We start from the raw sequence: 18,253 nt of genomic DNA on the forward strand, positions 1-18,253 counted from the left end.
TATACCTCCCCTCAGGAGCCTGACGCGCCACAGTCCAGCGGGCAGCTCTCCGAGTGGCTGCATAGGACAGCACCTTGGACCGCTGACGCCAGCCCTGGCAGGGACCACCCACCCAGTCCCCTCCCTCAGGGACGTCCCGCACCCCAGGGAGGGGAGGCGGGGCACCTTCCCCTCAGCCAGCTTCTCTCCTGGCTCCCACCCCAGCCTGGCCACACAGAGCACCACATGGGAGAGACACGGGAGCGAGCGAGGCTCACCCCGGCCCGGGCCCCTAGGAGCAGAGCAGCTCACGCCCCCCTTGGGAGCAGGACAGGGATGGGGGAAACTGAGGCAGAGAGCGGTCACGTGGGAAATCTCCTGCCGTGCGAGGAACTGAAGTCAGGCTGGCGGCCCCGCTCGAGGCCCCCTGGGGCAGAGAGCTGATGTCTCAGGTGGCACTGGGCCCGTCGCCCTCCCCACCCCGTTAGCCAGAGAGCAGCTGGACTGGTGGCGAGCTGGCCCTTCTGGGACTGTTTCCCCTCCCCACCCATACTCCAAATCCCGGCGCCCCCTCTGCCCAGGGAACACCCCTCTCCCGTGTGCTCCTGCCCTGGAATTTCCCCAGCAGCTGAGTTCACAGAGCTCTCAGGGTGCTGCTAAAACATGCTTGAGCTTCCGGCCCGGCCCCCCCGCAGCCAGACCACCCCCAGGGCAGCCAGCAGAGTCTGGGAGCAGGCCGCGGCAGGGGCTGTGTTACAGCAGGAGAGACGGGGCCTGAAACCAGGTGGCTCCTTCCAGCTCAGGCTTTGCTCTGTCCTGCTCTAGCAGACCCACCAGCAAACCCACCCTGGCCGGCGGGCGCAAGGGGAAATTGAACAGCAGCAGCAGCAGCAGCCAGTCACCCCTGGCCAGGGGACCTCATTACAGCAAAGCCTGGCTCCACAGGCTGCAGCTGGCCAGCCGGACCCCGTGCGGGGAGGGTCTTAGCTTGCAGGGAGCTTTGTCTTTGCAAATGCACAGTGCAGATCAGATAGTCTCAGCGGGTCGCCGTGTGCGCTTGTAGCAGCTCCGGAGCACCTTAGAGACGACCAAATTTATTAGGTCACGAGCTTTCCTGAGCGAGGCCCACTTGCGAAGCTCACCCGTGACCGCTGGGGACCCGATACGTTTGTTGGTCTCTGCGATGCTCCAGGACCGCTTGTTATTGGTGCAGAACAGAAATCCCGCTGGCTAATTAATGCCGGGGTCAGCTTACTGCGCACCTAGCATGGTCAGAGCCGGCTGGGAAAACGTCTCTGCTGCCGGCTCACATTTTCGAGTGGTTGGGAGACTTTTCCCATCACGAATCAGCAGGAAAAAATCAAAGTTCAACAATTTTTTGAATCCCGCGGTTCCCCTCTCCTGGGTTTTTCGGTCCAGGTCAGCTGGAACATTTTGCTTCATTTAGGACCGTGGTAAAAAGCAATTTTTCGCTGCACGCGGTCACTGTCAGAGCTGGGTCTGACAACTCTGGTCACGTCCCTCCCTCCCATTGACGGAGCATCAGGGACTTCAAGGGAGCGGCCTGTGTTCCCACCAGCTGAACATCTGGCCGGCCCCACGTGAACCAGCTTTCAAAACTGCTTGGAGAATCCTTTCCCACGGGGCGGGCTAGCACCAGGTCTGTGGTGCTGGATCCAAATTCCCTCTCCTTCCCGAATTATTCCTCTCGAGCAAACAAGAGCTGACCGCCACTGACGGCTTCTCTGGGAAGGAGGCCGGTGTGGTGGTCCCAGCAGCTTAGTTGGGATCGGTTCTGCTTTGAGCAGGGGGTTGGACCAGACGACCCCACCCCTTGAGGTCTCCTCCAACCCTAATCTTCTCTGACTCTGTAAGTCCTACCCTAAAGACGCCACTTGAGCAGGGACAAGCAATTTCATCTTCTTCGCCACCACAGGGGGTCAGCAGTGGGGCTCGCCCAACCCTGACTCCCATGGAGATCTTTGGCTTTCCAAGGCCCAGGCGGTTTCCAAGCTGTTCATGGCACACAGCTTCGTATTCCTTGGGAGCCAACGTATGCACCTCCTAGGGCAGCGGAGAGCTCCCCACTTCTCTGGCACACACACCAAGGATCACCCTGTGGCAACCACGTCTGGAGAAGCCAGTGACTGAGCTAAACTCAACAAGAAGTCCTGGGTTACCTCAGAGACTAACAGGTATTTTGGAGCATAAGCTCTCGTGGGCAAGGACCCGCTTTGTCCGATGCACGAGTGGTGGGACGGGGGCAGGGTTCAGAGGAGGATTTAAAAAGGAGGGTTCTCAGTCAAGCGGGGCGGACAGAGCTGACAAGGTCTATTCAGTCAGGGGGGATGTGACCCCTTGTCAGCTGGTAATGTGGAGGTGTGAACATCAAGAGCAGAGAAATTGCTTTTGTAATGGGCCGACCACTCCCAGTCTCTGTTCAATCCTTGGAATTGAATGGTTGGTCCATTCCAAAAGCAGTTCCTCTGTTCTTGATGTTCACACCTCCACATGAACTGCCGAAGAAGGGCCATTTCCACCCTGGCTGAATAGACCTCGTCAGCTCTGGCCCCCCGCTTGACTGAGACCCTCCTCTGAACACCCCCCCATGCATCTGACGAAGCCGGTGTTTACCCAGGAAAGCTTAGGCTTCAAAATCTCTATCAGTCTATAGGGTTCCCCAGGACTTCTCGTTGCTTTTGAAGACAGAGACTCACACGCTACCTCTCTGGTACTCAGCTAAACTCGTGGCCCAAGTAAAAGCCACAAAGGCGATTCATTTGCCCAATTAACTCCCCAGCTACAGTCAGTGGGGCTGTGAGTGGAGCCTGCCACGTCGGTTCGGCCCCCAGCTGGACTGTCCCTTGACCTGGGGACTTTGGTGACGGTTTGGGCTCCTCACGAATACAGCTGGCGTGGCGCTTGTCCCTTTAACTACGCTGCCATGACGGGACCAGCTGGGAAGGGGGACGACACAAGAACCCTGCTCCCCGAGGGGGCGAGGCGCCTGGTACAGGGTCCCCTGACAGCACCGGGGACAAGCCACCTAGTCACAGTTCGAATCCCACCGCAGGAGAGCCCGGGAGGCTCGGCTGGGTTCCACCCTGCAAACAGCCTGTCTTTGCTGACATGGGTGCGATACCAACCCCAGAGCAGCACCTCTAGCTGGGCTCACAGGAGTGCCGGCCAGCCACGGCCGTGCCAGGGCCATGCACCCACCTGGCAGGGTGGCTGTGCGCCACCAGCCAGGGCCCGAGACAATCAGCCACAGCTGGACTACAACGTTAGACGACCCTCCCTCTCGCCCCCGCAGTCCCCCAAACCATTGGCAACAGCATGAGCTGCAGCGCCACGAGTCGGGCCCACGCTCCCAAACCACGAGCTTGGCTGCAAAACCCAGGCAGTTTGTTTCCATGTATTTTAAACAACAGGGACAGGGGATCTGCGTCCGCTTTCCGGTGAGGCGCCTAGGTTACCCCAGCCTGTTTCCCAGCCTTCCCCAGGGCCAGCGGGGTTCCACAACAACAGCTCACGAACCCAGGAGCTGGCGATCTGAGTGCCCTGGGCAAAGGCAGCCCCAGTACTGTAGTATGACAGGAAGTACCAGGGCCCTGCGATGCCAGGAGCTGCACAGCCGGAGACCACAGAGTCCTCCAACACGAGAACTGGAGGGGACCTCAGGGGTCATCGAGTCCAGCCGCCTGCCCTCACAGCAGGACAAGCCCCGTCGAGACTTGCCCCAAAGAGCAGCCAATCTTGGCAAGAGCGCACAGGCCCCGATCCTCTAGACCTTTATCATGTCCACGAGCCGACACCCTCACCTGCAGCCACCACAATCCCAGTGCATTGGCCTAGACGGGTCTCAGTCCTGCTGGAAAGGTATAAAAAGTGGGGCTCTGCAGGGGGCTGTATTGGGACCGGTTCTGTTCAATGTCTTGATCAACAATTTAGATATTGGCATAGAAAGTACACTTATTATCTTTGCAGATGATACCAAGCTGGGAGGGGTTGCAACTGCTTTGGAGGAGAGGGTCATAATTCAAAACGATCTGGATAAACTGGAGAAATGGTCTGAGGTAAACAGGATGAAGTTTAATGAAGACAAATGCAAAGTGCTCCGCTTGGGAAGGAACAATCAGTTTCACACATACAGAATGGGGAGAGACTGTCTAGGAATGACTACAGCAGAAAGGGATCTAGGGGTCGTAGTGGACCACAAGCTAAATATGAGTCAACCGTGTGATGCTGTTGCAAAAAAAGCGAACGTAATTCTGGGATGCATTAACAGGTGTGCTGTGAACAAGACACAAGTCGTCATTCTCCCGCTCTACTCTGCGCTGGTTAGGCCTCAGCTGGAGTATTGTGTGCAGTTCTGGGCACCACAGTTCAAGAACAACATGGAGAAACTGGAGAGGGTCCAGAAAAGAGCAACAAGAATGATTAAAGGTCTAGAGAATGTGACCTATGAAGAAAGGCTGAAAGAATTGGGCTTGTTTAGTTTGGAAAAGAGAAGATTGAGGGGAGACATGGTAGCAGTTTTCAGGTATCTAAAAGGGTGTCATAAGGAGGAGGGAGAAAACTTGTTCTTCTTGGCCTCTGCGGATCGAACAAGAGGCAATGGACTTAACCTGCAGCAAGGGAGGTTTACGTTGGACATTAGGAAAAAGTTCCTGACTGTCAGGGTGGTCAAACCGTGGAATAAATTGCCAAGGGAGGTTGTGGAATCTCCATCGCTGGAGATATTTAAGAACAGGTTAGATAAATGTCTCTCAGAGATGGTTTAGACAGTACTTGGTCCTGCCATGAGCGCAGGGGGCTGGACTCGACGACCTCTCGAGGTCCCTTCCAGTCCTAGTGTTCTGTGATTTTATGACCGCTCTGGCTCTTCTCTGGAGATGGACCCGTTTGTTGTGAGCAAACACCAGCTTGTCCCCCCACTCGGACCAAGCCTTCCAAGCCACCCAGCTGGGCACTGCCTGCGTGGCTGAGGGGAGGATTTCGACAGGGTTCTTTTCTTGAAGAAATCCCTGTATCTCCAGGGAAGGAAAACAAGAAAGAATACGGAGCATTTTTTTCCATGGGAAGTCAGCAGCTCTTGATGGGTCTCATGGAATCTTTTGCCAATTCATTGGTTCTTTGGGGTTTTTAAAAAACTAATTAAGGTAAAAGCAGCAAATGAACCCCCCTGTGCTAGAGACAGCCACAAGCCCAACCACATGGTGGTGGGAAGCAAACGAGCATATTCTGCAGCAACGGGGTAGTTCGGCACCGTCTCTCCGTCGAGCAGGGGATCCTGGCGGCTGAGGCGTGTGCCAGAACGCACCGGCCTGGCGTCGGACTCTGGCCGAGATTCGGAAAAAAGGAGCCGGTGCCAGCCAGGAAACCAGCCGGGACTGGAACGCTGGGTTTTGTAAGAAACATTTCACAGGATGTCCAACGTGCCGGTCTCTTCAGGAAGCCAGGCTGGAATCTGACAACAGCCGTTCTCAGCTCGCTGTCTCTGCAACTTCAGAGCCACAGCCCTGTTTTACAGGCGGGGAAACTGAGGCAGGGGGCGGGGCCGCGATCTGCTCACAGAAAACCAGCGGGAGAGCGGGCCCAAAGAACCCAGGCGTCCGGCGTCCCAGGGCAGAGCCAGATCAATGCCGACCGGTAAGCGCCAGGGGGCCGAAGGGCTTCTTTAAAAAAAACAAATAAGGAAACGGCTCAAAGGGAAGAAAACTGCCGGCGGACGGACACAGCAGGGGCCAGGGGTTGGTGGCCGCCGCTGGGCTGGCCCCACCGCAGGGAGGCAGAGATGGTAGGGCGCCGGGGAGCGCTCACGGGACCCCCCCTTGCGGAAGGGGGTGCTGTCTGAACTGCAACCTCCGCACCAAGAGGCCTCACTGGCTGGCTCCTAGCCCTCCGCTCAGGGGCTCAGCTTCAGGGCCGCCTGGCGGCAACGCGCTCCATCCCCTTCCCAGCTGCTTCCAAAGGCCCATTCAACAGGTCTGCGCCAGGCCTGCAGTGCCCGCGCCGCCTGCCCCTGAAAAAGGCGGCTGTGCAGGGCATAGAGCAGCTCCTCCCTCTGCCCTGGGCAAACAGGGCCTCTTTCATCTACGGTTCTCAGCGGGTTCTCGCGCCCGCGGCCAGCTCACCGCTCCCTGCAGGCGGCCACGGCGTGAGACCGGCCCTGTGGGATCACAGCAGGGGCGGTTTCACTCCAGGGCTGGCGGGGCAGAGAGCTCTCCGCAGCTGGGCTGGGCCCCCCCGGCACCAGGGCAGGCAGCAGGACCGAGGTCCCAGCAGCGCCCGGAGACGCGCACCAGGCTCCTGAGCTCAACGGCCACGTGGCACAGTCATCGCTCCGGCCCCTCCCCTGCCCGGGCACACAGGCGGCACCTTTCCTCGCCGTGGTTCTCCCAGTCGGCCCCTCCCCTGCCAGGGCACCCCCATGGCACCTTTCCTCATCGTGGCTCTCCCAGTCGGCCCCTCCCCTGCCTGGGCACACAGGCGGCACCTTTCCTCGCCATGATTTGAGGTTTCGGAGCAGCTGGAGAGTCTGTGGGTTTGCTTGCGTAACTCCTGGCTGGCCAGTGGCGCTGGCAGAAGAATTTCTCAGGCTGCCTGAGTGAGAAGCAGAGCCCAGCCTGGGCTGTAAGCGGACCGGTTTTGAGCAACTTTCCCCTCAGGATGTTATCGGGGTGCAGCAGTGCCCAGGGCGGCTGGGGACAGAGAGGTGCCAGGGTGGCTGGGGTACGTGGTCGTCAGGAGGGTGGCTGGGAGGCCGATGGGCATTGCTACGGTTGGGGGGGTGGGAGCTGGACGGGTGCAAGGTAAATGGGTGGATGCCATTTGAGGGGTTCCAAGGGGCTCTGGATTGCAGAGCTGGGGTTTGGGGAGGCCAGCCCCCTTGCCTGTCCCTACCAGCCTGGTCTGCACCGCACGGAGCCACACAGGCCCGCTGGCGGTGTGCAGCCCAGGTTACAGCACAGCCTGCGGCGCGAGGTCCTGGCCCAGCTGCGCGGCGCGCTAGTGTGTTGGGGAGCCGGTAGAAGAGACGGTGATTGCTCCGAGCCACAAGCCTGGGGCTCTGCATACACAGGGGGGCTGGGACTGCCCTGGAACTAAGGGCACAGGCCTCACCGTTTGCTACACGAATCCCCCCTGCTTTGTCTTCCCACCCCCTGCCGGCTGGTCCCACGGCTACTTTCCGCAAGCGTCCTCCTTCCATCTCCCGCTAGAGGGAGCCCCCGCCTCTGCCAGCCAGGCCCTCCAGCGGCTCCCAAGCTGAGCTCGGCAGAAACGGGGGGACGGTGAAAAACAGAACAGAGAAATGGAAATGAGCAGAGGAAATGAGTTTCCAATAAGCTGCGGAATTACAATCTATTGTTTTTAAAGGACACCTCTTCCAATCGCGCCACCCATCGCCGGCTGGAAATCTACGCGGCGGTTTCCTTTTTCATGGAGTGAAGCGTGCATTGTGGCCAAAGGTGGCTTTGAGGGGGATCCGTGAATAGGTTGGGGGGCGATGAGGGGGTCTGCAAATGGTTGAGGGGGTCTGCAAATGGGGGGCAGCAAACAGTTTGGAGGTGATTGGGGGTCCGCACTTATGAGAGGTTTGCTCTCCCCTGCCGTAGGGCATGTCAAGTGACCCTCATGCCGCACTAGGCATCAGGTGAGGATCCCCTAGCGGGCAGGAACCCATTGCTAGCAGAGCAGCCCAGGGGTCCCGGTAAGCTGGGCACGTGGGCGTCCGCTCAGGAAAGACCCCAGTGCCTGCAGCTGACCAGCAGCACGCCCTGCTTGGTGGCGCATGTCCCCCTGGGCTCACACAAAAAAAGGGGATTCTGCACGCGGCTGAGAAAGACCGGGGGAACTTTGGAGCTGACCAGCCCCGCCTGGGCAAACCCCACCTGGCCCGCAGAGGAAAGCCGAACGGCCCAGCGCTGGAGGCTGGGTGGGCTGCGGCCCACCAGGTACAAGAGGATGAGTGTGGTGGTGCCACGTGCGAGGACGCCGGAGGCACAAGTGGTGTCACTAAACGTGTGAAACTGAGCGAGACTTTGCCTTGCTGCAGCAGTCGGGTGTGGGGCCAGTCCAGCCCCTCTGTGGGGCCAGGGAGGGACCAGCACTTTCCAAGACTTCTGAGCCCCACCCACTGCTTCCCCACCTGCCTGGCTCAGGGAACTGAGGCCTAGTGAGCGGTGTTGGGGGGCCTGACTTCATCCGCAGCGCTGCCACCGACTCCGTGTGGCGATGCACGGCACCGTTGGGCCGTGACTCAGTTTCCCCAGCCACAGCTGGAGGGATAACACTGAGTACCCACCGACGCAAATGGCGGTGAGATGGGGAGCTGGAACGAGGCCTATGGAGGCCGGGGAGCTGGTGGGCCGGGCGCTGGATTGGGAGGCATGAAAGTGAAGCTCTCCCTGGGTTGATTCTGCATCGCCCCCCACCCCATCTCTGGCTGACCGCGACACGGATCCCCAGCGCCAGCCTGGGAGTGCCAAGCGTTCAGTGGTGAGATACCCACGAGGCCTGCACTCTTTGAGGCAGGGCCTCTCTCTCACCCTGTGTCCGTACAGCGCCTTGCACGGCGGGGTCCCGGCTCGGACTGCAGCCCCCAGGAGGTAGCGTCAGAGAAGGGCAAAGTACAGCAGGCCCAGGTTAGAGAGAGGAGACCAGAGAGGGACCCTGAGGGGGTGAAGAAGCAACAGGGAACCAGGGTCGGGAAAAGGGCTGGGAACTCCCACAGTGCGGCTCAGTGCTCGGTCGCAGGACAGACCAGGCCCCTGACTTCTGTCTCACTCTCACGGGGGAGGAAGTCCACCCTAGCTGTGTCCAGAAAGGCCTTGGCCCCACGACACAGCAGGACTCACAGCCGGAGTTCCCTGTTAGCAGAGGGCTGCCCAGGAGAGTTTCAGGCACCGCCCAGTCAATTAGCAGAGCGCCTGCAGCCTGTCAGGGGTGGTGCACAGCCACGCAGACCTCGGCGCGGATAACAAAATTTATTCCGCCCACGGATGGAAAAAATCTGGGGGAACCCTGCTCAGATCCCTCCGTGGGTGGCTTCCAGGAGGCGGGGCCTGAGTCTGAGGGAGTTGTACGAGGTTTACAATGCAGGAAAGCCAGACCCTGAGCGGTTTGGAGGGACCTTTCCAAAGCCAAGCACTCAATGGGGCTCTCGGGGGACTGGACCCCAGCTCCCCCGCCAGCAAGCACAGAAATGGGAGCAGAGCCCAGCAAATAGCTTCACACCAGCCTGGCTGCCTCCTGCCCAGAGCGGCAGTGGCCCAATCGCAACTCCGAGTCACCACGGGTGACCAATCAGATCACACGTGCAAATCTCACCTTCCTGATTGGCCCGTCGGAAACCCACCGGCTGCACCGCCCGCGCAGAACGACGACTTGAAACAACGATTCTTCCGCCAGAGGAGGCCGGGCGTGACGGAGGCCTGCCAGCTGGCAGCCCGCTCCCAGGGCCTGCGATCCCGACGCTGACGCGGCCCTCGTGTTCCGAGGCATGTCGAGTCCCTGCCGAAGCGGCGGTTGATCTCGGCTTTGCATGGGTCAACTTGGGCCTCCTGGGGCCAATGAACCCTAATGGCCCCATACCGAAGAAAAAGAGCCCAGCTCCGGGAGCCAGAGCTGGGGGAGGCTGGAGACTGGCTTGCTGACTTTCACCCAGCTGGCCCAGCTGGCCCACCCTGTGACTGGTGGCAAGGCATGTGCAGCCAGCTCCTCAGAGAGCCTCCATTTGCATCTCAGATGGTTGCTAATTGGAATGCAGTTAGCAATGGTACAATATGCAAATCCCCACGCGGTGGCTCTGAAGCGCGCTAATTGCAGGATCCATGCAGCACGCAGCTCCTGGGGCTCGAGTGGGCAGCTTGGCGCGAACCGGGTTGTCCAGGCTTGCTGCGACCGTGCAACGGTTGCGTTGGCGCAGAAGGCAGAGCCGAGCGCTCTCGCTTTCATGCCCACAGGGAACACGGGCGCCGTTATCGCTCCTTCTGCCCAGCTAACAGCGGAGAGCACGTCACACTTGAAATGTATCAGAGAAGTAGCTGAGCTGAAGTGCTGGGTCACCAAAAAATGTAACCTCAGAGGCCTTTTACTATAGCAGTAAAAAGAGCAGCGCCCCCTGGGCACGTCCCGCTCACAAGGAGCGGCGCCCCCTGGGCACGTCCCGCTCACAAGGAGCAGCGCCCCGGGCATGCCCTGCAGCACGCACAACATGGCCCAGATCTTCACCAAAGCCTCGGAGCCTTATTATAACAGTAACACTGCTTGCAGCCTGGCAGGGAACCAACGTGCTTCCACGGGGGTCGGAACGGGCAGGCCCCAGCTTGCACTGCTTGCACTAGCGCGTGCGGCTGCACCAGAGCGGCATGCTGGCTGGGGACCCGGCTGGAGGAGGAGTGAGGCTGAGGCAGAGCAGCACTGGCTTTGGGACCCACAGACATGGAGGGGACTTGCCAGATGCTCCCGTGTCCCGGAGCTAAACAGACCCCTCTTGGGGGCCTGGGGGGTGTGGCAGAGACACAGCCAGGTACCCTATGTGGCCAGCGGGCGCACACAGAGCGCACACACAGGACCTGAGGGGTGCGTGGGACGTCCACATCTGTTCACAAGCCACACGACCCTGGCTGTTTCCAGCCGCCAGCCAGTCACAGCCTCGGGGCAGCCCCAGGAGCAGCTGACTCAGAAAGCCGCAGGAATCGGAGCTGGAAAAGGGCCCCGAAGCCGGGGCTGCTTCCTTCGAGCCTGCGCGGTCGTGGCCTTGCGCCCGCCAGCCTGGCCTGAGGTGACTCAGGCGGGGAGTCGCCTGCCAGACCGCTGCCCGCTGGGCTAGACAGTAGAGGCTTTGTCGGGCAAAGCTCTCCAGAACTTGTTTGGAGACCTGCAGGCCAGGCAAGTCCTCGGGCTGCATCGGGGGAACGGCGGCCAGACAGGGATGGGCCTTAAGTCCACAGACGCTTGGGTAGCTCTTCTCATCTCCCGCCCCGGCTCCAGGGTGCGCCGCGTTCTTCCGGCCAGGCCCACCTATGGGTGCCCCCGGCAGCTGAGGGCCAGGGCTGGGCCAGCCCACAGTAGACAGCATCTCTGTTAGAGCTCCGGGCCCAGCCCGCCATGCAAGGCACAAAGCCCTGCCCGGCACCTGCCACTCCTAGCCCTGCCTGGGCAGGGGCCACCCCAAATAAGCAGGAGGCTGCAGCCCTCAAGTCGGGACCGTTTTCCCCCAGGGAGGATTTGCCACGGCTAGGCCCTGCAGCCCAGCTCCTTGGCACATTCCCCGCAAGGAGCAGCCCCCGGACACCCCACGGCTGGGGCTGGGTCAGTGCCGGAGGGGGAACAGGTGCCCACGGGCAGGGCAGCACCCGCCGGCACAGGGAAGCCTGCAGCATGGTGCAAAAGGTGGGGGAGGGGAGCTGGCAGCGCTGTGCCCGGGGCGCCGGGGGAGCCAACAATGCTGTGCCCAGGTGGCACGACACGGGAAAATGCTGACCCCTGTGGTCTCTGCTCCCTCCACCCCCCGGATGGCCCCCCATGATCCCGGCTCTCTGGCTGGCGCTGGCCAAGCCGGGCGCGCTGCTTCCCCAGAGACGCGAGCCAGGCACGCTAGGCCGCGCTCTCACAGACGGGGGCCGGGACCAGGCCAGTGCCCAGGAGCAAGCGACGGTCACGCCTCACGGGCTGGGCCCCTCCACACCCCCGACCCTGCCTCAGCCCCCCGGACCCCACTAGGGCCTCCCGGTGCCTGTGCCAAGGCCCAGCACAGCCTAGCCGCCCCCCAGGCTCCCCCTGGCCCCAGCAAACCCCACCAGATCCTGCTGCAGAGCGCAAGGGAGGAACGCGGCTTCGACCTAGGGTCTCAGAGCCCCTGTGCCCGGCCCCAGGCTCGCCGAGTGGCCCCCTCTGCCTGGCCTGCCCTGCCCAGCCCTGCCAGCTTTGTGTGCCGCCCCCAGCCCAAACGACACGGAGGAAGCTGCCCTCCCAAGCGAGTGCCAGCTCGGCCTCGGAGCCGGCAGCACCGCCAGGGCCATCTCCCCCCCGCCAGCTGGGGCGGCGCAGGGCTCTGCAGGTGGGACCCACCCGCCCTCAGCCCCGCGGGCACAGCTCCCCGGCCCCACACGGCGCCGCTGCACAGGCGGCCAAGCCAAGCCTGGTGCCCTCGCGCCCACGCCCCGCCGGAGCCCGGGCTTCCTGCCGTGCCAGCTGGCTCCCGTGCCCAGCCCAGCTGCCGGCAGGGGGCAGGACAGAGCGGAGAGGCTGGCAGGGCTCTGGCCACGCAGGTACAGAAGGGCCCAGCCTCGGGGGCTCGAGCCCCCCAGCTCGTCCGCAGCGAGGGAGGGGCACAGGCCTGGCTCAGCCGGGCCGTGGCACTGCAGCTCAGCCAGCAGGGCCCCCCCTCCCGCATCAGCCACTGCCGGGGGGAAGGAAGGCTGGCGGGGTTGGGGGGGAGGAGCGGGGCTCTGCAGCCAGTGGGGCGGCTCTCACTCCCCGCCTGCCCCCCAAAGCCCCCCAGTGACCTGTCAGGTCTCTCCAGCTCCAGGCTTGCAACTGAGAACCGCCTCTGCCCAGGCAGGCAGCCCAGAGCTCTGCACCCCAGCGGGCGGCCAGCTGGGCTGGGGGGCTGGGGCCAGGGGCCAGCCCCCCCCCCATCTTCCCTGCAGAGCCTCCGCCCCCCAAAGGCGGCGGGAAAGCACCCAGGCACCCGCAGCCACAGCACGGCCCTGCAAGCGAAGGAGGGAAGGGCAAGACCCACAGGGCGTCTGACCCCTTCGTCCACTCGCGGGCCCTGGCCAGCCTGCCCCCGCGGGGCGCCCTCCAGCCAGGCTGACCCTCGGGCACCCCCAGGCCCCAGCCAGCCCCCAAGGAGTTAACCCCCTGCCCCCGCACAATGACAGCATCGCCCGGGCTCAGGGCAGGGGGTCCCCCCCCCGACACCCCAGCGGGAGACCCGCCCCCCGGGACAGGCTCAGGGCAGGGGGGGTCCCCGGGACTGGCTCAAGGCAGCGGGGTCCCCCCGACTCCCCAGCGCGAGACCCGCCCCGGGCCGGGCTGCAGGACGCGGCCCCGGCGCAGCGCATCCGCCGCGGCTTCTCTCCCCGGCCGGGCAGCGGGGGACCCCGCTGGCAGATCCCCCCGCGGGGCGGCCCGGCCCGGCTCGTACCTTCATGTCGTTGATGATGGCCTGGAAGAGGCCGCCCAGGGCCCCGCACTCCTTCTCCGCCGTCTCCATCGTGCGCCGGCCCCGCGCTGCGCGCTCCGGGCAGGGCCCCGCCAGCCGCCGCGCAGGCGTCCGCCCCGGGCTCAGCGCCGGCCGCTCCCTGGGCCCCGCGCCCGGCCGATCCCCCCTCGCGCAGCCATGCGGGGCCCGGGCCGCGCACAATGGGCCGCTGCGCCCGGCTGGCTGGCGCGGGGGCTCGCAGCGGCGCGATCCGGCCGGGCAGCCGCCAGCCCAGCGCGCCGCTGTCACATGGCGCGGGGGGGAGGGACCCCGCGCCGGGAAGGGGGGCCGGGCCGCAAGCGGGGTTTCGGGGCCCCCTGCCACGGGGAGGGCTCGCTGCGCAGCCCTCAGGCGCCACGGGCCCGGGGGGGGGGCAGGCGCCTCCTTTAGGGGGAGCCCCCTGGAAGCGCAGCCCCCCGGGGTGCAGGCTGCCCGGCCTGGTGCCCGCTGCAGCAGGGGGAGCCGGTGCCTATTTAAGGGGGAGCCCCCTGGAAGCGCAGCCCCCCGGGGTGGAGGCTGCCCGGCCTGGTGCCCATTTAGGGGGGACCCCCCTGGAAGCACAGCCCCTCAGGGTGCAGGCTGCCCAGCCTGGTGCCTGCTGCAGCAGGAGGAGCCAGTGCCCAGAGGGCGGATTGCACTGGGCCGAAACTAGGGGACCTACTAAACAGGCCCCGCCGGCGGGGGAGAGGCAGCTGGGAGCCAGAGCTCTGGGGCAGTTGGTTCTGGGCCAGGGCCCGGGTTCGGGGTCGTGTTCTAAGCGAGGTCCAGCCGGCGGAGCAAGTAATCAAAACCAACACCTAAGAGGCAGGGATCCGGCTGGGCCCGTGCTCTGCCTCAGCTCTCCGGCACGGCAGGCCCTGCTCTGGATCCACCATGGAGAGAACCAAGAACCCAGGCACCCCAGCTTCCAGCCGCACCATGCTACCTCCCGAGAGCACAGGCTGGTTGGGGGTGAAAGCTGGAGTCTGTTTCTGCCCCCTTCACTAGTCCTGGGCCCAGATCTAGCGGTGGGGCCAGCTCCCCATTTACAATGACATGAGCCAACAGACCAGCAGAGACCCCCTCCCAGGCCTCTGGGCACTTCAGAGCCCAGCTGGGGGCTGCTACTTCCATAAGACCAGAGCAGCTGGTTCTGGGAAAACTCTTCTTCGAACGAAATGCAAAGCCCTGTGGCCAGGAGCTAGGCCCTGCACTGGGGGAATGTAGATTCCCAGCCCCCGGGAAAGCCCTGCCTTGGCATTTTCTCTCTGGCGCCACACGGCCTTGTCCATCTCTTCTCCCCTCCTGGTTGGATGCCAGCACAGGACTTAAGCCAGCACCCCTCAAGTAGCCACCTCCCCCCACCAGAAAGGATGGTGGAAGCACCAGGGCTCGGACCCAGAGGAAGGGCTGAGCTGGCCTGGAAAAGCCCAGGACTAAAAACCCAAGAGCAAGACCCTGCCAGGCGGCTGTTCTAGGGAGAGATGGGAGAGTTGTTCCTGGCTGGGATCTAGGGGCACTCAGTGTGGGGCAGAGCCAGGGGCAGACAGTTACGCCCTGGCACTAGTGGGGCAGCTGTTGCTGTTCTTAGGGGGGAGCTGAGTGAGAGGCTTGAGCTCCAGGATTTCTCCCTCCCTCCTGCCAGCCCAGGCGGGAGGCTGCAGAGAGCAAGTTGATTCAATCCCCCTCTTAAATCTCTGCCCATTCAGTCACTATAGCAACTTGAAGCAGCCCCAGGTCTGAGCACGCAGAGCAAACAGTGGGAGCCGGAGCCGAAAAGGCCACCGCTGCCTGGTGGAGCTGGATAGCGCTCAGAAAAGGCACCTCCAGCCAGCAGCAGCTTGGCCAAACACCTCAGGGCCCAGGGGTTAGCTTGTGTCAACACCCCCCCTCGGTGGCTGAGGACCGATGCAGCCCGCCCTGCCTCCCAGGGGCCGGGAGCAGGCTAGATTCCTAACAGCTGCCCAGGGCCAACTGCTGGGAGGAGAGGGGGTTCAGGGGGACGGCGCCAGTCCAAGATATAGGTTCAAGTCCCTGCTCTGCCCTATGCAGGCATTAGGAAGTCACTCACTTGGGCTGAGGGCCTCAAAAGCACCTTCAGTTGATCACCCATTTAGTTCCTTCTCCGCCCAATAGGCACAAGGGCTCGGCCAGGCCACGGGGACACTGAGCGTAAGGGTGGGAGCAGCTCAGATACTATGGAAATGGGAGGCCCAGGTACCCCACCAGAGCCCAGCTTTTTCACTGGGGAGGTCACTCAAGCATAAGCGAAGGGGCTGGACTGATGGTCTCACCGTATCTGCTTATCTTGAGGGCTCACCTCCACTTCCCGAAGTTGGATTTGCCACGTCTGGTAAAGATGCAGGAAATCGATCTCTCGGGGGTTGTCCGGTGACCCCCTGCGCTTCTCGTTATCACTCCATACAACCAACAAGCAGCAGGTTTCAAAGGCCAGTAGGAAGTAATTTCTGCACGTAGGGCATCGTTCATCTGTGGACCTCGCTGATAGGAGGGAAAGTCAAAACTGGAGGCCAGTTCTCAGAGGCTGATTATTACCCAGGAGGGGCCGGGTTGCAACCCCCTGCCCTGGATCTCCTTAAGTCTGCTTGGCAGAAGCTGGGAGTGGGCAAGGGATCACATAACAACTGCCCCCTTGTGTTCATGCCCTTTGGGGCACCTGGCATTGGCCACCGTCGGAACACAGAACACGGCACTACACGGACCTCCGGTCTGAGCCAGTGTGGCCATGGGTATGTGGAGACACAGTAATTGCTTGAAACATCCTGGACACGCCAGCTCACGTGCCATTGTGGGCCAGGGATGGGATGTAATTCCACAGAGCAGAGGGACCACAGTCCACCAAGAGCTAAAGGTCAGTGGATGGCTGGGGACAGTCCCAGAGAGGCCGCGCACACTGCCTCGGAGCGGCTTCTCCGGAGTCCAGCACACAAAGCCAGGCCTTCCGGATAAAGAGCCTGAGTTGGACCCGAGAGTGGATGGGGAGGTGACCTGGAAAGAGCCCCAGGGAACCATCTCAGCCCGCGTGTGGGCTCGGTATTGGTTTTCTGCCCCGCTTTCACCCTACGAGTGCACACGCTTGCACCGTACATGAAACGCGCAGGCAATTATGCTGCTGACAGCCTTGGAGGAGACAGCTGCAGGCGACCCTTGGTCTGCTCAGGCAGCCTGGCCACGAAGGGACAGCAAGGTGGGCCGGGAGCTGCCAGGTAGCCAGGGAGAGAAGAGGTCTCTGCCCAGGCAAGGTGATGGCCAGGACACCAGAGTGGAGGACACCAGGGCAGCTGCCCTGAAACATGACGCAAGGGACGGGCGGCCCCGGCAACGAGGGCACAGGAGGCTGGGCCAAGGCTGCTCTGCCATGGGGCAGGCTCCCACTCCACGCTGGTCACCGCCCCCCCCAGCCAAGCCAGGCTGAGGGCTCAGAGTGTGCAGGGCCCAGCTGGGGGGCTGCCGGTACTCACCCACTGGCAACACAGGGAGGGGCAGGGGGGAAGGTCAGAGACAACCAGCCTAGGCCCTGTGGCACACAGGTAGCGCTCATCAAAGCCTGGTACGCCAGGCCTGACAGCTGCCTGCCCCATGGGGTGCCCTGCCCCAGGGACCAGCCACCCGTGGGCAGCCCTCCTCACACTGAGTGCTGCCGTGGGCGGAGGCCTGGCCCCATCTCAGTGACATGGTGGCCGCGAGAATGCATGGGGCCTGCCCGCTCAGCGCCGGTACTTAGCCTCAGCTCTGGCTGGCTGGGGCTGGCTGCGGTGGCCGGCCCCAGGGGCCATGCTCAGGCCTGGAGCTGGGGCAGGAGGGATCCGGCGGGGTCGGAGCTGGAACCCGGCCCTTGCGGTCCGTGCTAAGCTCTGGGCCGTTCTCAAGCTCAGGTTTGACCCCTCCCGGAGCAGGGCAGCTTGGCTCCGGCTCAGCCCATCTGACGCCGGCACAGAACAGGGTTATTCCAAAGGCTGCTCCGCTCCCACTGGCGCGCCGAGCCAGCCCCTCTCCCCACGGGTAAGCCAGGCTCCCGCGAGGGGAGGGGGAAGTCGCCCAGCCTGGCTGGCGGAGGCGGCAGGGGGACACAGGTACAACCGGGCGCCCTTTGCTCTCCCTTGGCAGGGGTTGGGCCAGCTTCTGCAAGCGCCGCCTGGGGAGCGGAGCAGAGGTGCACGCTCAGGAGAGACTCTGGCCAAGGCAGCGTCTGGGGAAGGGATGTGGGGGGTGAGGCCTGTGAATGGCAAGGGGGGAGGGGGGTTCGGGGGCAGTTCCTGGCTCCACCACAGCTGCCCTGTATGGCCCTTAAGGGGAGCGCCGTGGGGGAGGCCTCATCCCTGAGGGCCCTCCCCAGTCTGCCCCAGCACTGGAACGGGTCTGACACCACCTCCTGGCTTTCCAGGAGCGCTAGGGATGGGGGTTCCAGCAGCACATGGGAGGCTCAGATCCCAGGGTGACAAGGGCTAGGGAAAGGCTGGGAGAGAGAAGCCCAAACACCCTCCGAGGTGATTTTCCTTCCCCCCAAGGCCGGCGGGAACAAGGCAGCTGGGAGGAAAGGCACACAAGAGTTGTCCCACCCGGAGAAGCAGCAGCATGTCTAAGACGAAGCCCAGGCTGTGGTTCAGGAAAACAAAACTGCAGTCCCTTCCTGTTGCCTTGCGTGGCCAACAAATCGGTCTGGGGAAATCCTCACTGCTGCAAGATGGTATTCATGACATCCGGGCTGATGAACCACTCCCGGCCACGACAGAACCTGCGGAGATCGTCTGCCAGCTCTTTCTACACGTGGAGAGGTACCAGGCCTCCAGCCAGGTGTAGAGGGATCCAACCCACAGTCAAAGGGCTTCCTCGCGCCTGGGAGAGAAGCGCTGGGGGCCAGAGGAAGCAAAATAAGAGACGTGCTGAAGGCACGCATGCAGAAGTGCAGCATCGGTGTCGACTCCTGGCAGAACCTAGCCCAGGACTGTGCCCAGCGGAGAGGGTTAGTCCGTGACGGGGTGGTGCAATTGGAGACATCCCACTGCAGTGTGGTCGAGGGGAGGTGGAGAAAAAGAGTGGGAGAAACTGCCCCGTGCC

General features: G+C 62.9%; 1 protein-coding gene across 11 annotated transcripts in view; it reads right to left on the reverse strand.

The window, feature by feature from the left end:
• Window positions 1–13,437, reverse strand: part of MTSS2 (MTSS I-BAR domain containing 2) — a 45,554-nt gene extending 32,117 nt beyond the window's left edge. For 8 of the 11 annotated variants that reach the window (XR_012647418.1, XR_012647417.1, XM_075008287.1 and 5 more), the window contains exon 1: window positions 13,139–13,437. Coding sequence is in view for 9 of the 11 variants with exons in the window: in XM_075008287.1 (XP_074864388.1) it covers window positions 13,139–13,207 (69 nt within the window). In the remaining 2 variants the exon portion in view is untranslated. The remainder of the gene's footprint in view (window positions 1–13,138) is intronic. The other 3 variants (XM_075008289.1, XM_075008288.1, XM_075008284.1) reach the window with 1 other exon arrangement.
• Window positions 13,438–18,253: the final 4,816 nt, after the last annotated feature.

This window comes from Carettochelys insculpta, chromosome 14 (genome assembly GCF_033958435.1).
Source record: "Carettochelys insculpta isolate YL-2023 chromosome 14, ASM3395843v1, whole genome shotgun sequence".
NCBI lineage: Eukaryota > Metazoa > Chordata > Testudines > Carettochelyidae > Carettochelys > Carettochelys insculpta.